This window comes from Phoca vitulina, unplaced genomic scaffold, assembly GCF_004348235.1.
Source record: "Phoca vitulina isolate PV1807 unplaced genomic scaffold, GSC_HSeal_1.0 scaffold70, whole genome shotgun sequence".
Taxonomy (NCBI): domain Eukaryota; kingdom Metazoa; phylum Chordata; class Mammalia; order Carnivora; family Phocidae; genus Phoca; species Phoca vitulina.
The window spans coordinates 3,567,552-3,582,750 of record NW_022589773.1 but is presented as its reverse complement, the minus strand read 5'-3'; the positions used below and the strand labels follow the sequence as shown (position 1 = coordinate 3,582,750).

At 50.9% G+C, this 15,199-nt stretch overlaps 1 protein-coding gene across 3 annotated transcripts in view; it reads left to right on the top strand.

Moving 5' to 3' along the window:
• GOLM1 (golgi membrane protein 1) overlaps window positions 1-15,199 on the top strand; it is a 60,904-nt gene that overhangs the window by 22,693 nt on the left and 23,012 nt on the right. For all 3 annotated transcript variants that reach the window (XM_032392964.1, XM_032392965.1, XM_032392962.1), the window contains exon 4: window positions 14,031-14,085. In XM_032392964.1, the coding sequence (XP_032248855.1) occupies window positions 14,031-14,085 (55 nt within the window). The remainder of the gene's footprint in view (window positions 1-14,030; window positions 14,086-15,199) is intronic.

Sequence of the window (15,199 nt, the reverse complement as noted above, 5' to 3'; positions counted from 1 at the left end):
GCAGTTCCCAGAGAAGTAGGGCTGGCCTGTGACACCAGTACGTTCTCTCTCTCTTTCTCTCTTTTTTTCTTTTAGGAGGTTAGCACTTGTGGTTTGAATTGGAATGAGGCTCTTTTTCAGAATGTTACAGAATCCTCTGGTGGCCTAATAGAGCCTCTCAGCCGTGGGAGGACTTAGGGGTGCCGGCATCTGTGGGTGGGGGTGATTTGCAAATGTCCCGTGCCCTAGAGGCTTCTGACCTGGAACCTTCCCCCCGCCCTGGGTGGGCACTGTTGCTCTGGAGGGTATTGTAGCCGTCAGATAGGGGCGTGGATAGAAGCTTGAAGGCCAAGCCACCGGGGATGATGTGGTCATGAAATGAATGCTTCGGGTGAGCACTGTGAAACAGAATTCCCCGGCTGAGGGAAATGTGCTGTTTGAGCTCTGCTGTACCGTATCCCCTGGCTTCGTACGGCTGTTGAACACCGGAGGTATGGCTGGCGGGTCCGAGGAACTGAATTGTGAGTTTTATTTAGTCTTAACTACACTTAAGTGGCCAAATCCCGAACAGCACGGGTTTGAATGATAGAGGCGGAACTCTGGTAGGAAGGCTGAGTGCCCTGTTCTGCGGGAGAGCAGGTGGGCCACGGCTGGGTCTCCTTAGCTGCTCGGCTGTCTTTTCCCTTTTGCTGTTTGGCCCAGAATCGGGCCGTGGATGATGAGGTCACCTTGTGATCGGGCAGCTGTCCTCCCTGTTGCTCGGTAGGGGTCCGTGGTGCGGAATTACCAGTTCAACTTATCAAGTTGGCGTTTATGAACTTAGTCCTTACGGAAGTTGTTTTAGAGAAATCAGGCCTTGCCAGGCAGCACATCACGATCGCCTGGGAGCTTATGCAAACAGGTACAGACTTAAAAAATACACCGGATCAGACTCTCCAGGTGTTGGGCCTTGGAGAATATTGAATTTTTCAAAAAGATGATACACATACACGTGCGGGTGCACGATTTTCTCTAAGGGCTCACTAAGATCCTTGCGATGCGTGTGGCTCATCCAGAGACTGATGAGGAGATACTGGGTGTTTTTGCAGTATTGCACTTTTAAAAATAAAATTGCCATATCAGGGTTTTCATTTTCATTTTTTTGACCCTTTCTCAATGATTTTAAAGTGGAGGGCATTATGATTAAGAGATATAATTCTTTAAAAATAATCTGATGGTGCGGTTACAAAGTAATTGACGTTGATACTGTTTTTTTCTATTTCCTACATCTTTACCCACGTTTACTGGAATCCCTGACAATTTTTAGATGTGCCAAGTTGCAAACTTCCCGCTCACCCCTTTTTTTTTTCCCATAAGATTGCCAACTCCCCCAGACTTGGGATATGGGTGTGTCTGCAGGTCCTCAGTTCTGAGACCAGCCTCTCAGGCGCCCCTTCAGATGTCACCTGGAATGGGTGGGCAAGTGTGAAACATCCAGTGAGTTCTCGGCAGCCTCGCTATGGTGCTGGAATGAGCCCTAGAGCAGTTTTAGTAGAAAGAGCAGGGCATGTAGAGAGGTCAGAGGAATAATAAGCTAATACCTGTGTGCCCCTCCCCCAGAAATTATTTAAAACAAAAACCATTATCAAGATGAGGTCCTCTGTATTCCCCTTTGTCCTTTCCTTCTTTCCCTCCTGCCCAGAATCACCATTATGATGAATTTTTTTTTATTGTAATTCCAGTATAGTTAACCCAGTGTTAATGTTAGTTTCAGGCGTACAATATAGTGATTCAGCACTTCCACGCAACACCCGGTGCTCATCATGACAGGTGCCCTCCTTAGTCCCCATCGCCTGTGTCACCCCCATTATGAGTTTTAGTGGTTATAGTTTATATTTCTCAACTTCTATAGATGTCCATTGGCCAGAGCATTGACCAGTCAATCAGATTCTGTCTTGATAATAGGAACCAAATCCCACTGATTTTTTTTTTTAATCTGAAACAAAGCCTCTGATTTTTTGATCAGAAACACTTCAGATGAGACTTCAGCTGATTCTTGAAGATAAACCTGTCGTTTTCAGTTCCCTTTAAAAAAAAAAAAAAAAGATTATTTATTTGAGAGAGAGACCGTGAGAGAGAACGAGAACACAAGCAGGGGCAGAGGCAGAGGGAGAGTTCGAGAAGCAGACTCCCTGCTGAGGACCCTGGGATCGTGACCTGAGCTGAAGGCAGACGCTTAATGGACTGAGCCACCCAGACGCCCTTTCATTTCCCTTTTCTGCCTCCCTGTGTGTTGCAAAAAGAGGTGTGGTGAAGATGATTTACATGAATACGGGTCTGCAGGTTCATGCGTACTTTTAGAACTTCTAGTACTCGGTGGGAGCACTGGTGTGGTCGCTTCCTGAGCTTTAGATGATATTCAGTTTTCTGAAGCAAATAAAAGTGATTGTGTATGGCAGCCTTAAGTAACTTTCAAAAAAGTTGCCTTATACATTATCGAAATACTGTTGTTAGTTTTGAAAATACAAAAAAGATTAAAACCCCCTGTAATTCCATCACTCTGAGATTAACCACTGAGAACCCCTCATGCCTTTTTTAAAACCTACAGATTACACCTAAGCTTTTATAAATGATTGTTACACTCAAGCTTTAATAAATGTTGTATGTATGTTATGAAGATGGAAGAACATAAGGGAGGTTCTTTAAATGAGAAACACTTTTGAACACGTCTGGTATTTGCACATCATTTAAAAGCCCAGAAATTCTCAGCTTAGGGGCATGGAGGTGACCACTTCCAGAAAGAATATTCTTCATAAATGTTTGCTGCGGGGAGCTTCTGTAGACCACCTTGATCCCTAACAGGCACAGGCGACTGTGTTTTGAATCTGAAGATACACATGTCGTTCAGGCGAACAGGATTATATGGACGTGGGTTCTGCTTCTCTATTGTTGTATCACAAATTACCCCAAAACGTAGGGGTTTAAAACCATGATGGCATTTATTTTGCTCACACACGTCTGCAGTTGGGACGGCTCAGGGGAAACTTGTCTCTGTTCCACGTTTCGCTGTCTGGGCGCCCGAAGGCTCAGAATTGCCTGACACTTCCTCACTCGTGTGTCTGGTGTCTGTGACCTGAGACCTCGGTGGGGTCAAGGCCCCAACACTTCTGTGTGGCTTTCGCGGGGCTGCTAGGCCTCCTTGAAGCTTGGAGGCTGGGTTCCTAGGGCGCCGTCCCGGCGGGGAGGGAAGGAGAGAGCCTGCAGGACGCTGTCCGCTCTTGTATTCCCAGGGCTACCATGTAACAGAGTACCACAAACCGGGTGGCTTAAAACAACAAAAGTGTGTTCCTTCCAGGTTCTGGAGGCTAGAAGTTCAAAATCAAGGTGTCAGCCGGGCTGTGCTGCCTTGAAGGCTCCAGGGGAGGATCCTTCCTTAACGAGTTCTGGCCCCTGGTGTCTGCCTGCGGTCTCTGATCATAGAGGTGTCCCTTCAGCCTCTGCTCCTGCCCTCACCTGGCCATCTCCCCCAGGGCCTCTGTACCTTCACCTCTTCTCTTTAGTCCTGCTGACTCTGGCCCACACTCATGACTTCATTTTACCTTGATTATATCTGCATAGACCCTGTCTCTAAATAGGGTGATTCTTAGGTTCTGGGTAGACATGAATTTTGGGGGTACACAGTCCAACCCACGAGGCCTTTTACTGACTGCTTCAGAAATCAGCAGGGTCGCTTCTCCGGCATCCATAGGAGCAGGTCACTAAGACCAGCCCAGATTGGAGAGGGCGGGACTTAGGCCCCACCTGTGGGGGCAGTGTCGGGGCCTTGGAGTCACATTCTCAAGCCACCACATTTGTGGTGAAATCCTTTTTTTTTTTTTTTTTTTAAGATTTATTTGTGAGAGAGCATGTGAGCACAAGAACAGGGGGCGGGACAGAAGGAGAGGGAGAAGCAGACCCCACTGAGCAAGGAGCCTGACAAGGGGTTCAATCCCAGGACCCCAGGATCATGACCTGAGCCGAAAGCAGATGCTTGACGGACTGAGCCGCCCAGGCACCTCCCCTCCATTTTTTTTTTTTTTTTTTTACAGGTAAATACGTGTTTACATATCAAACAAGTTTTTGAAGGGCCTAAGTAAAAACAGATCCTCAGGGGCACCTGGGTGACTCAATCGGTTAAGCATCTGCCTTTGCCTCAGGTCATGATTCCAGGGTCCTGGGATCAGTTGGGCTCCCTGCTCAGCGAGAGGTCTGCTTCTCCCTCTGCCCCTCCCTCCTGTGTGCGCACTTTCTCTCTCTCTCTCTCTCTCTCTCTCTCTCTCTCTCTCTCTCTCGTGCTCTCATAATCTTTAAAAAAAAAAAAAAATCCTCAGATTTTAGTTTTTGCCATGTAAATATCTGCTTCTCTCCTGAAGTTGGCACAGGGTGCTTTAATTCAGTCTTTTGTTGTCAGAAGGCTGATTATTATTTTCGGGTCTGAAGACTTACCAAGATCTCCGGTGCCCCCCAAGCCCCCCGCTAGTTGCCCCAGAGCCACGAGGTGGCCCTAAAGGCCTGTGAAGGGCAGGTTCCGCTTCATCTCTGAAGTGCTAGGAGGAGCCTGAGAGCCCCAGGAACTGAGTGGCCCTTCAGCCAGGGAACACCCAGCTTCCTGCTATTGTGTTCGCCTTTTTGCTCTCCAGAGTTAGAGTCCCAGATAGTGTCGTTTTCCTCGTCTGTGTTTGTGATCTTCTTCCCGGCTCGTTTCTTGCAGCCATTTTTCCACCTAGACCTTTGGACTTTTCACTTACGTGTTAAATACGTAAATTAACGCACTAGTGCGAAGAATCGCATCTGAGTAACGTTTCATTTATGATGGAAATACGGTTCCTGTATCATTCCGGGAGGGAAGCAGCTGACCTGGAAAAAAGCCGGAGTGCCAGGCTGCAGAGCAGGAGGGGATGGTGGCCACGCGTTAACGGTTTGGTGTCCGGAAAGAGGAAAGCTTGTAGAGGCGGAGGGAGGAGCGGCCTGCGTCACCTCTGTCACCCACCTGTGTGACCCAGTGCCTCAGTCCCGGGCAGACCTGTGCATCTGCGCGGGTCGCGTGTGGCCTGAGAACCCCCTGCTGTAAGGGATGGCTCAGCAGGCCTTTCCCTCCGGCGGGCAGGGTGGGTGGTGAGCCAGCCTGCTTTGGCTCATGGGTTCCTGGGCCGGGTCTGGACTTGGGGCGGGGGCCGCTCCCCGTGACTGTAGCTGCATTTGGTTCCGAGAGTGACTTTTTTTTTTTTTTTTTAAAGATTTTATTTATTTATTTGAGAGAGAGAATGAGAGAGCACATGAAAGGGGGGTGGGTCAGAGGGAGAAGCAGACACCCTGCTGAGCAGGGAGCCCGATGCGGGACTCGATGCGGGACTCGATCCAGGGACTCCAGGATCATGACCTGAGCCGAAGGCAGTCGCTTAACCAACTGAGCCACCCAGGCGCCCCCCCGAGAGTGATTTTCTAAAGAGGAAGTGGTAACGTTAAGTCCGGTCATTTGTCCTACCCGAGAGCTTCCCGAGAGCTTTCCCACACTCCTGGAGGTGCCTGGCTGGCAGGCCGGCAGGGTGAGCTCTGAGCCCGAGGTGCAGACACGCTGGGGTGGCCGGCCTGCCGGGCCCTTCTGTCCCCCTGTATGAATTCTACCGCATTCGGAGTGTTCTGGCTGCTTCTCTCTGGGCAGCTTCTCTTGCTGGGAGGGTGCTCATTTTCTTCTGGGGAGGCGGTTTTCTCAGGGGGGACCAGAGCAGACTTGTGCGGATAGAAACAGTTTCTCTGATTTTTATCATCTTTGATCGCCGTGATTGATTGAAGACCGAAAGGTTCTGGAAGAGCTTTTCTGTTTTTAATCCGCACTGATTTTCCGTATCTTACTTCTGTGCGTTCGCTATTTACTCTGCGGGGTGCTGGGCTGTGCCCGGTGTCCGGGCTGTGCCCGTTGAGTGGCGGACAGACGAGTCAGTGGGTCTGTCAGGGCCACTTTCAGGCAGAGACACCACTGCAGCTCTTTGAAGCAGAGAGGGCGTAGGGCAGGGAAGCCGGTGCCCACAGAAGGGTGGGAAGGGTCTGGAAGAGCATGCCGTCCCGGGGCGGCTCCCGGATGGCGGGACCAGGAGGCTGCCGCTGCAGCCTTAGCCCGGAGCCAGGGGCGCCCTGCTTCTGGCTCCGTTCTGTACCTCCGTCCGCCTGACTGCTCCGCCTCTCAGGCTCCCGGGGATGCGTCTGATTGGAATCTGAAGCCCATAGGGAAGAAAGAGGCGGGCAGCCGGAGGAGGCGGCCACAGGCCGGTGGCAGGTGGGCTGCGCAGTGGCAGACGGGAACGCACGGGAGGGGCGTCCGCCCGAAATCCGTGTCCCTGGGAGCAAGGGGGTCTGTTCAGATTGCAGATTCTCTAGTTTGCTGACGAGACGTGGCCTTCAGACAGCTTTGTGATTCAACGCCAGTCATTTACCGCCCACGCAAAGGAGTGTGTGTTAGGAGAAACGCAGACTCCCTTTCCGGCACTGTCCCCGCACTGCAGTGGCTGACCTCCGTCCCCTCCGTCCCTTCCATCCCCCCCACCCCCACGGGACGGGGCCTCGGGTTAATTCCTTCCTTTTAATTTATTTTCTCTGTGGCTGGACCAGTGGGAGTCTGGGATTATTCGCGTTGAAGAACAATAAATGGGCTCTGTAACCCGATACCCTTGAGTTCTGTTTTCTCTTTAGTCCCTGAGTATCTGTGGACCCCCTGTTTGCAGAAAGTCAGAATTTGCACAGCTGTGGCCTTTCCCACAGGTGAGGGTGGGGGACATTGTTCAGATCCCCATTTGGAAACAGAAGAACTAAGGCCCACAGAAGGGGTTCAGCCCAGGGCTTCTGCCCCCGCCCCCCAAGTGAGGTCAGCATCAGCAGCCCCTTGTGCCAGCCCCCGCAGGGAGAGTGGGGCAGTGCCTCGGTTGGTTAAATTTAGGACAAGGGGAGGGGCGCCTGGGTGGCTCAGTCGGTTGGGCGTCTGCCTTCGGGTCATGGTCTCAGGGTCCTGGGATCGAGTCCCGCATCGGGCTCCCTGCTCAGGGGGAAGTCTGCTCCTCTCTCTCCCTCTGTGCTTTCTCTCTCTCTCAAATGAATAAATAAAATCTTTAAAAAAAAAAAAAATTTAGGACAAGGGGAATGTTCCTCATCGCTGGTGCTGTCTCTGCTGCCATGAGGGGTTTTCTTCCTCTGAACACAGAGAAGATGTTCAGCTCCCCCCTCACCCCCCCCAACCCCGGTCCAGGTCCAGCCAAGCCCGTGTAGTGTGCCCTTCTATCTGAGCAACACTTCACAGCTGCGCTGTCTTTCCTGGGAAGCTGGGAAGTGTCAGGAAGGGAGACCGGGAAGAGCTGAGGGGTGGGGTGGTGCGAAGAGTGCCAGGTGAATGTGAGCTGCTCCAGGGGAAGGGACCCAAGGTCTCTGGCAGCTGGCAGTTGGTGACAGAAAGATCCAGGGTTTGTGGACGGAGAAGGAGGTCCCTCGTTCTGCCTTAGTCAACTGCTGGAGAAGCATCAAGGAACCTTCTGGAGTTCCCACTGCGTGTCCTGTTCAGGTCCTCCTGGGAGTTCTCTTTGACCCAGATTATTGAAGGCACGTGGTGTGATCCAAGAGGCAGTCTCCTCAATTTGCCCCTCCCCTCCCCCTGCCCTCCCCCTTCTCCCTGCCCTCCCACCCTTCTCCCTCTCTTCCCTTCTCCCTCCCTCCCTCCCCCTTCTCCCTTCCTTCCTCTTCTCCCCCCTCTCCCTCCCCTCCCCATCTTCCTCCCCTCGCCCTTCTCCCTCCCCTCGCCCTTCTCCCTCCCCTCGCCCTTCTCCCTCCCCTCACCTTCTCCCTCCCCTCCCCCCTCTCCCTCCCCTCCCCACCTTCCATCTCCCCCCTCCCTCTTCCATCCCCCCCTTCCCTCCTTCCCTCCTTCCCTCTCTCCAGCCTTGTGCCGCTTCCCTGAGTGTGGACCATTCTGGGTCCAGAGCTCCCTCCCCTTGGGCCTCATGCTTGTCCCCACCATGGAAAGCACCCCACGGACCTTGCTCCGCAGAGCTGTGGGCACTGTGACCTGCCCCGGGGAATCCCAGCCTCAGCCCCGGGCCCCTCCAGCCAGTCGCAGGCAGGTGGTGCTTTCCCAGCCAGCTGGGGCCTGGCATGTTCCTTCTCCCAACACCACGACAGCCCGGGACCTTCTGGCAGGAGCCGTTCTGGGCGTGTAGGGCAGCTGTGCCCTGTGCATAACTGCGTGTTTTCCTGAGTGGGGTTCTTTTTCCTCAGCTTCACACAGAGTTTGGCTTAATCCCCCACGACCTTCTCCGACAGCTCTGTGGCTTGAGTCCATTGTCCTGTGGCCACGGCCCAGACCTGCCGTCCTGCCCGCCCGTGAGCCCCTGTTTGCCCGGTGCCTCGGCCCCCCTCTGACGCGCTCTCAGCCCACTCCTGCCCTCCCCACATCCTCACACACCCCTTCACCGACCCACCGACCTCCTGCTCTTTGTGGGGTTTTGCTCTCGTTTTTATTGTGGTAAAATGTGCATAATATAAAATGAGCATTTTAACCATGTTGAAATGCACGAATTACACTCACCTTGCGATGCACCTGTCACACCGTCCACCTCCAGAGCTTTCCCATCTCCTCCAGTGAAGCTGTCCCCATCAAGCACGAACAGCCCATACCCTCACCCCCCAGCGCCTGGCAACCATAGTTTATCCTCCTGTCTCTGAATCAGACTACCCTGCATTTCTTGCATAAGTGGGATCGTGCAGTGTTTGTCCTTTTGTGTCGGCTTTATTTCACGCAGCAGAATGTCTTCCATACGTTAGCGTTCTTTGTTTTTTTTAAGATTTTATTTATTTGAGAGCGAGTGAGCGAGCATGCATGTGCATGAGAGGGGGGAGGGTCAGAGGCAGGAGGAAAAGCAGACTAGGGGCTTGATCCCAGGACCCCAGGATCATGACCTGAGCGGAAGGCAGACGCTTAACCGACTGAGCCCCCCAGGTGCCCTCACGCTGGTGTCCTTGCATTGATTTTCTCTGTCTGTCCCTCTTCTCCTCATGCACGTACAGACACTCGTTCCTGTGCCCCTGCCATTTGCTGGACCTTGAATCACCCAGGCTGCAAGTTCCTATACTTTCTGGTGTCCTGGGTCTCTCACTCCCCAGAGTGGGTCTGGCACTTAGCACTTAGGCCTAGCCTCTCTGAGGACCTTCTCTGGGGGTTGGGACTCCGCCCCTCTCTGCTGTGGCCAGAGCCTGGGGGGACTTGGTGTTGTCTGTCCCCACACACCCCTCCCTCTGCCTTCTGTAGAGGGCCTGTCTGGTCAGCGGGGGGCAGCTGTGTGGATGGCCCACCTTTGTGCCTCCAGGCCGAGGCTCGTGCTGGACACCTGATGCCCATGCTGGGCAGGTTTGCTGAGTTCTGGAGTTCTTCCTGTGGCCCCTTGGCCGGAGGACAGGCATACATCTCAGTGGCCTGCCTCCCCCAGTCTTTGGCCCACCAGGGCTGTCGGTGTAAAGAGTTTGGGCTGGCAGGGCTTATTTTGGTGGTGTGAGTGGTGATGGTGTGAGTGTGTAATCTTAGCGGGACACCATAAATAGTTAATTGGCACTTCTTTGCCATCGGGCTTGCTCTCTGCCCTCCCTTCCCATTCCTCAAGGTCTGTGCTGTCCCTACGGGCAAGTGGCTGGTGAGCACTGAAAATGTCACATTTGAGATATGCTGTAAAAGTGTAAAAATATGCTAGATTTCAAAGGTTTGGTATGGAAAAAAAAATCGCATTAATACTGTTCTATGTTGATGACATCCTGAAATGGTAATTTGGTTATGCCAGATTAAATACAGTATTTAATTTCACCTGTTTCTTTTTGTTTATTGGGACAGAATTCACATAAGCTCAACATTACCATGTTAACCACTTTACGGTGTATCATTCAGCAGGCTACAGTATGCTCATGGTGCGGTGCAGCTTTCAGCACCATCTCATTCCAGAACATTTTCATCACCCCCTAGAGAAATCCTGCACTCATGAAGCAGGCGCTCCCACTTCCCCTTTCTCCTGCCCCTGGCTCCCACTAATTTACCTTCTGTCTCTCCAGATTTGCCTGCTTTGGGCATTTCTTATCTGCAGAATCCTACATTTTGTGGCCTTTGTGCCTGGCTTCTTGCACTCGGCATAGTGTTTTCAGGGCTCACGGCATGTGTCAGGACCTCGTTCCTTTTCATGGCTGCGTAATACTCCACTCTGGCTGCGCCATGTTTATCCGTTCTTCACTTGATGGACATTTGAGTTGTTTCCACCTTTTGGCAGTTATGAATAATACTGCTGCGAACGTCTGGGGACAAGTGTCGGACGAACATATATTTGTGGTTCTCTTGGGTATAAACCCAGGAAGAGGAGTACTGGGTCATGTGACTACTGTTTAACTTTTGGGGAAATTGCCGAGCCGCTTTCCACAGCGAGTGAGCTCCATTTCCCATTCTCCTCAGCTGCGTCTCAGGGTTCCAGTTTCTCTGCACTTTCTCCACATCCTTGTCCATACTTATTTTCCTTTTTGCTTTTTATTTATTTTTAACTTGCAGCCCCATCAGCGTGTGTGACATGGTATCTTCTTGTTTGGATTTGTGTTCCTGGGGATGGTGGGCATTTCTCTGGTGCTTATTGGCCATTTGTGTATCATCTTTGGGGGAATGTCTGTGCCAATCCTCTACCCAGTCTGTTTCTCTTCACTTTAATGTGACTACTAGAAATGGTGAGCTTTCCATACGGGACGGACATTTCCTTTCTCTTGGATAGGGCTGCTCTGGGAGGTTTTGAAATTGGTGAGGGGGACGGGGAAGAGGAAGGAATATTTCATATTCTTCCTTCATTTTCCGTGTCCTTCACAGGTCACCAAGATTGCTTTCCACTTTGAGGTCCTCTCCCCGAGGCACTAACAGGAGGGTCATTACATAGAGCTTCTCCAGGCACCGTGGGGTCAAGGGTTAGATGGTCTGAGGGGCCTGTGAGTCTGGCTTAAGTGAAAGGGGCCTCTGGCCTTCAAAGCAGATTATTTCAATGAGCAAAACAGAGCAGTGGAGGGGGCCTTTTCTCCTTTATCACGTGATCTGCGTCCCCCTGGCAGTGAGCTTTCCAAAAGTTAGGATTTTAAAAAGTTAGTCATTTACATTTTATGGAGATTTTAGAGTGGTAGAATTTATTGTCAAATTACTGCTTTGAAAATTTACGAAATGTTAAGCTTCTTTTTCTTGGAATCTAACGCGGAAATAGCTTGATCAAATATACTCGTTTCTCAGAACAGTTGTAATATGTTTGTGCATGGGTGATTCATCCTGCAGTCTTCTGAGTTCAGTTTCCAGTTACGTTCTGGTGGCATTAGTGATGTTGAGCGTCTCCGGGGACGGTCCACACACCCTGGGAAGTGCAGCTTCTCCCAGAGTCACTCTGACCAAAATGTGAGAAATTAGCTCAACAGATGACTGGATAAAGAGAATGTGGCAGCTACATAAGGGTTGTTTAGAGTAGAATATAAAATTCATTTTAAAATAATACTGTTTAATGCAGATTTTTTTTATTGAATCTCCAAAAAGCTAGAAGCATTTTCATTGTTCCCTGAAAATGATTTAACAAGATTTTCAATAAATATAAAACTGCATATAAAAGATCTTGATGGCGTCTTATGATCCTTTTCTCATTTACTTCCGTGCTGACTGTACTTTTTCATGCATAAGTAAGCAGATGGGGGAAGATAACTAAAATATCTTTTCTTTGGAAGATTAGAGTCGCATGGGAGACAGACATTTCCTCAAATAGTTAGCAGACTCCAGTGTGGGGTTTTTGGAGTGAGGCCAAGGGGAATGAGTGGAGAAGGAATGATTGAGAATGTCCTGGGGGCGCCTGGGTGGCTCAGTTGGCGAAGCCTCCAGCTCCTGGTTATGGCTCAGGTCCTGATCTGAGGCTCATGAGATCGAGCCCTGTGTTGGGCTCCATGCTGGACGTGGAGCCTGCTTGAGTTTCCCTCTCCCTGTGCCCCCTCCCCTCATTCCCCTGCCCCTGCTCTTGTGCGCTTTCTCTCTGAATACATATATATATATGGATGGATATATGAATGGAATCAGACAGTATTTGTCCTTCCGTGACTGGCTTATGTGACATCGCACAGTGTGCTTGAGGTTCATCCACGGTGTAACAGTGTATGGCAGACATTTTTATTTTATTTTATTTATTTATTTATTTTTTAAGATTTTGTTTATTTGGGAGAGAGAGCATGAGAGGGAGGAGGGCCAGAGGGAGGAGCAGACTCCTTGCTGAGCAGGGAGCCCGATGTGGGACTCGATCCCGGGACTCCAGGATCATGACGTGAGCCGAAGGCAGTCACTTAACCAACTGAACCACCCAGGCGCCCAGACATTTTTTTTTTTAAGGCTGCATGATATTCCGTTGAATGTAGCTGCCACATTCTCTTTCTCCAGTCATCTGTTGAGGATGGGTTGCTTCTAGCTCTTGGCTGTCGTAAGTAGCGCTGCTATGAACACGGAGGTGCGAACATCTCTTCAAGATTCTGCTTTGAGTTCTTTTGGCTCCAGACTTAGAAGTGGGAGCACGGGATGCTGTGGTCTTTTGTGTCTGTGTTGAGCTTGTGCAAGTCTCTCCTGAGTGCAGCAGGCCTCCCCTGCGCTCTGCCCATCCGACTCCCGGCTGCGTGCGCCACTGCGGGGTCTCTGCTCTCCCCCGCCCGCTAGGGTATCTGCGGACACTCCTCTTGATAATCTTTCCCTGAGATACCATCGCTGTGACTTCCTTCCTTCTGTACCAGGAAATGTTCCGAGTCCTCAGATCTCCCAAAATAAACATGATTTGTTTGGCCACATTTCATTTCTGGGTGCACCCCTGTACTCCAGAAAGGTCTGTCCAAGCCACAGAAAAACTAAGGGCTGGACAGAGGTCCAGGAGGAAGCCAGAGGCGCAGACGTAGGAGATGGTGCGGTTGTCCTTGTCCCCCGTTAGGCAGGACCCAGGCAGAAATGTGTACCCAAGTTGCGGGCCGCGTGTCCTGGGTGTGGTATCTTGCAAGCTTTGTGGCTCATGACACGGTATGAAATGTGCACATTTCACGGTGTGCACAGCTCTGTGTGTGTACAAAACAGCGGCCCTGTGATGTGCTCTAATAGTGAAGATTCCAGTCCCCTCTTTGTCAGGTTTTTGTTTGCTTTAGGCCCAGGGTACAGCCCTCTAGCCTGGTATCCTGCTGGGGGGGGCGGTTAGATTCCAGTTCGGCAAGTAGCAAGCAGCAGCTTGCTTTCTGGATCAGGCTTTGCCTGTTGGCTGTGAAGAAAGCCCTGTGGCCTTGAGTCTCTTAAGCAATCTGTGCCTCAGTTTCCTGCCCTCTAAAATGGGATAATGTGCTGCCCGCCTCTTAGAACCTGGGGTGAGGAGTAAGCGAGTGAGTGGAGTGCAGAGCTCAGAAGGGCACCTGGTGACCGTGGCCACTCGCTCACGGGCTGCTTGTGACATACGCTCCACACTCCCTTTCCTCACCTTCCCCTCGGTTTTCACTGTTCCCCTGAGTCCTGTGTTGTTCCTTCCTCCTCCTCTGTTTTCAGCCTCCCCGGCTTGCTGTCACTTCGTGTGAGCCCCTCTGTCCTCCCCACCCCACTGGCGGTAAGGAGCCCTTCCTCTGCTCTGCTCCCCACCATGGGGTGCAGTCGGACCAGTGGCTCAGGACGTGGCTGCGCCCGGCCCCCCAGAGAAAGTCCAGCTTTCGTGGAGGGGAGCGCGTCTGGGGCGAAACAGCCAGAGGATCCATTTAGCCCTTGCTCGGGTTACAGGCTGTTGTTGGGACAGCAGACCTCTCCCCGTGTGAGCGCCTTTTCTGGATGCAGTGGCATCTGGGAGCTCAGCGGGAGAGCTCTGCCCAGTCCTCCAGCCGCTGCTGGGGTGTGGCGGGGCGGGGGGGGGGGGTTGCTGCTCCCTTTTCCCAACGGGATCGTCTTATCAAGGCTCTTCTAAGTTGTTAGGTTGCGGGCACGTTTCATTCTGTGTTTATCTTCCTTGCAGGCTGTTTTGGTGAATAATATCACCACAGGTGAGAGGCTCATCAGAACCCTGCAAGGTGAGTTCTGATCCCCTCCTTTACACCAGATGTTAGGGCTTTTAGGAAAAGCCCGCCTTTCCTCTTGTCCCTCGCTAGCGGCTCTCATTCTAATCTAATGATGGGTAAGATCACGAGTAATTGAGTAATCTTTACTGTATTCTTCTTGCCAAATTACAGTTCCTTAAAGAGCTTTTTCCTTTTAAAAATGTTGCTGAACACATTGTAAGGTGTTAGGTACAGAATTCAGATTCTCAGTTTTTGGTAGGTTAAGAAGTATACCGAACAGATCACCTATCACATATATATAAAATATGTGTGGTATATATAGGATTTGTTTTAAATGGGCCACCCTGAATTCAGATTTCCTTTATGAAAATTATAAAAATTATCTAGCCCAATTTAATTCCATTTCTTTGCTGCCCTGATTCAGTTTGGCAGCCAGGGCTGGTTTCTGTCAGGCCCTGGGAAGCAGTGGTTGAGGGCAGTCACGGGGTGAGCCCCTCTGTGGTTGGCTCCCCCTTCGGCTGTGACTGAGGGGCTCAGCAGGCCCTGGGTGGTCCTGGGGCCTGGTGAAACGGGGTCCCATGAGGCCGACCTTTGCCGGGGGTAGGAAGCTCCCACGGGCCCTGCATCCTCACTTCTGCCTCTGGGACGGGAAGGTCTGTCTAGAGCCGCACCATCCAGAGTGGTGGCCATGAGCCATGTGGCCAGTGAACCCCTGAAACGTGGCTAGTGGGATGGAACTGGATTTTAAATTTTTGTGTAATTTTTCAGTGATTTAAGTTAGAGACTGAAACTCAGCTCTGTTATTGGGAGCACTAAGCATTTACAACTTACATATTAGTCTACTTTTTAACTGTACATTTGATGAAAACCTAAATTCAGATCAAGCATTCCCAGTGCAGATTTAACGTCTGGATTGAGATGTGCTCTAATTGTACACACCAGATTTCAAAGACATAGTATGAAAGAATATAAAATACCTCATTCATGATTTTTTTATATTCATTATGTGTTAGCATGATAATGTTGCATAGCTGTTGGGTTCAATCAAATGTATTATTAAAAGTAATAATACACCTGGTTTAGATCTTAGAAATGTGGTTGCTAGAAAAATTACGTGTCTTGCCTT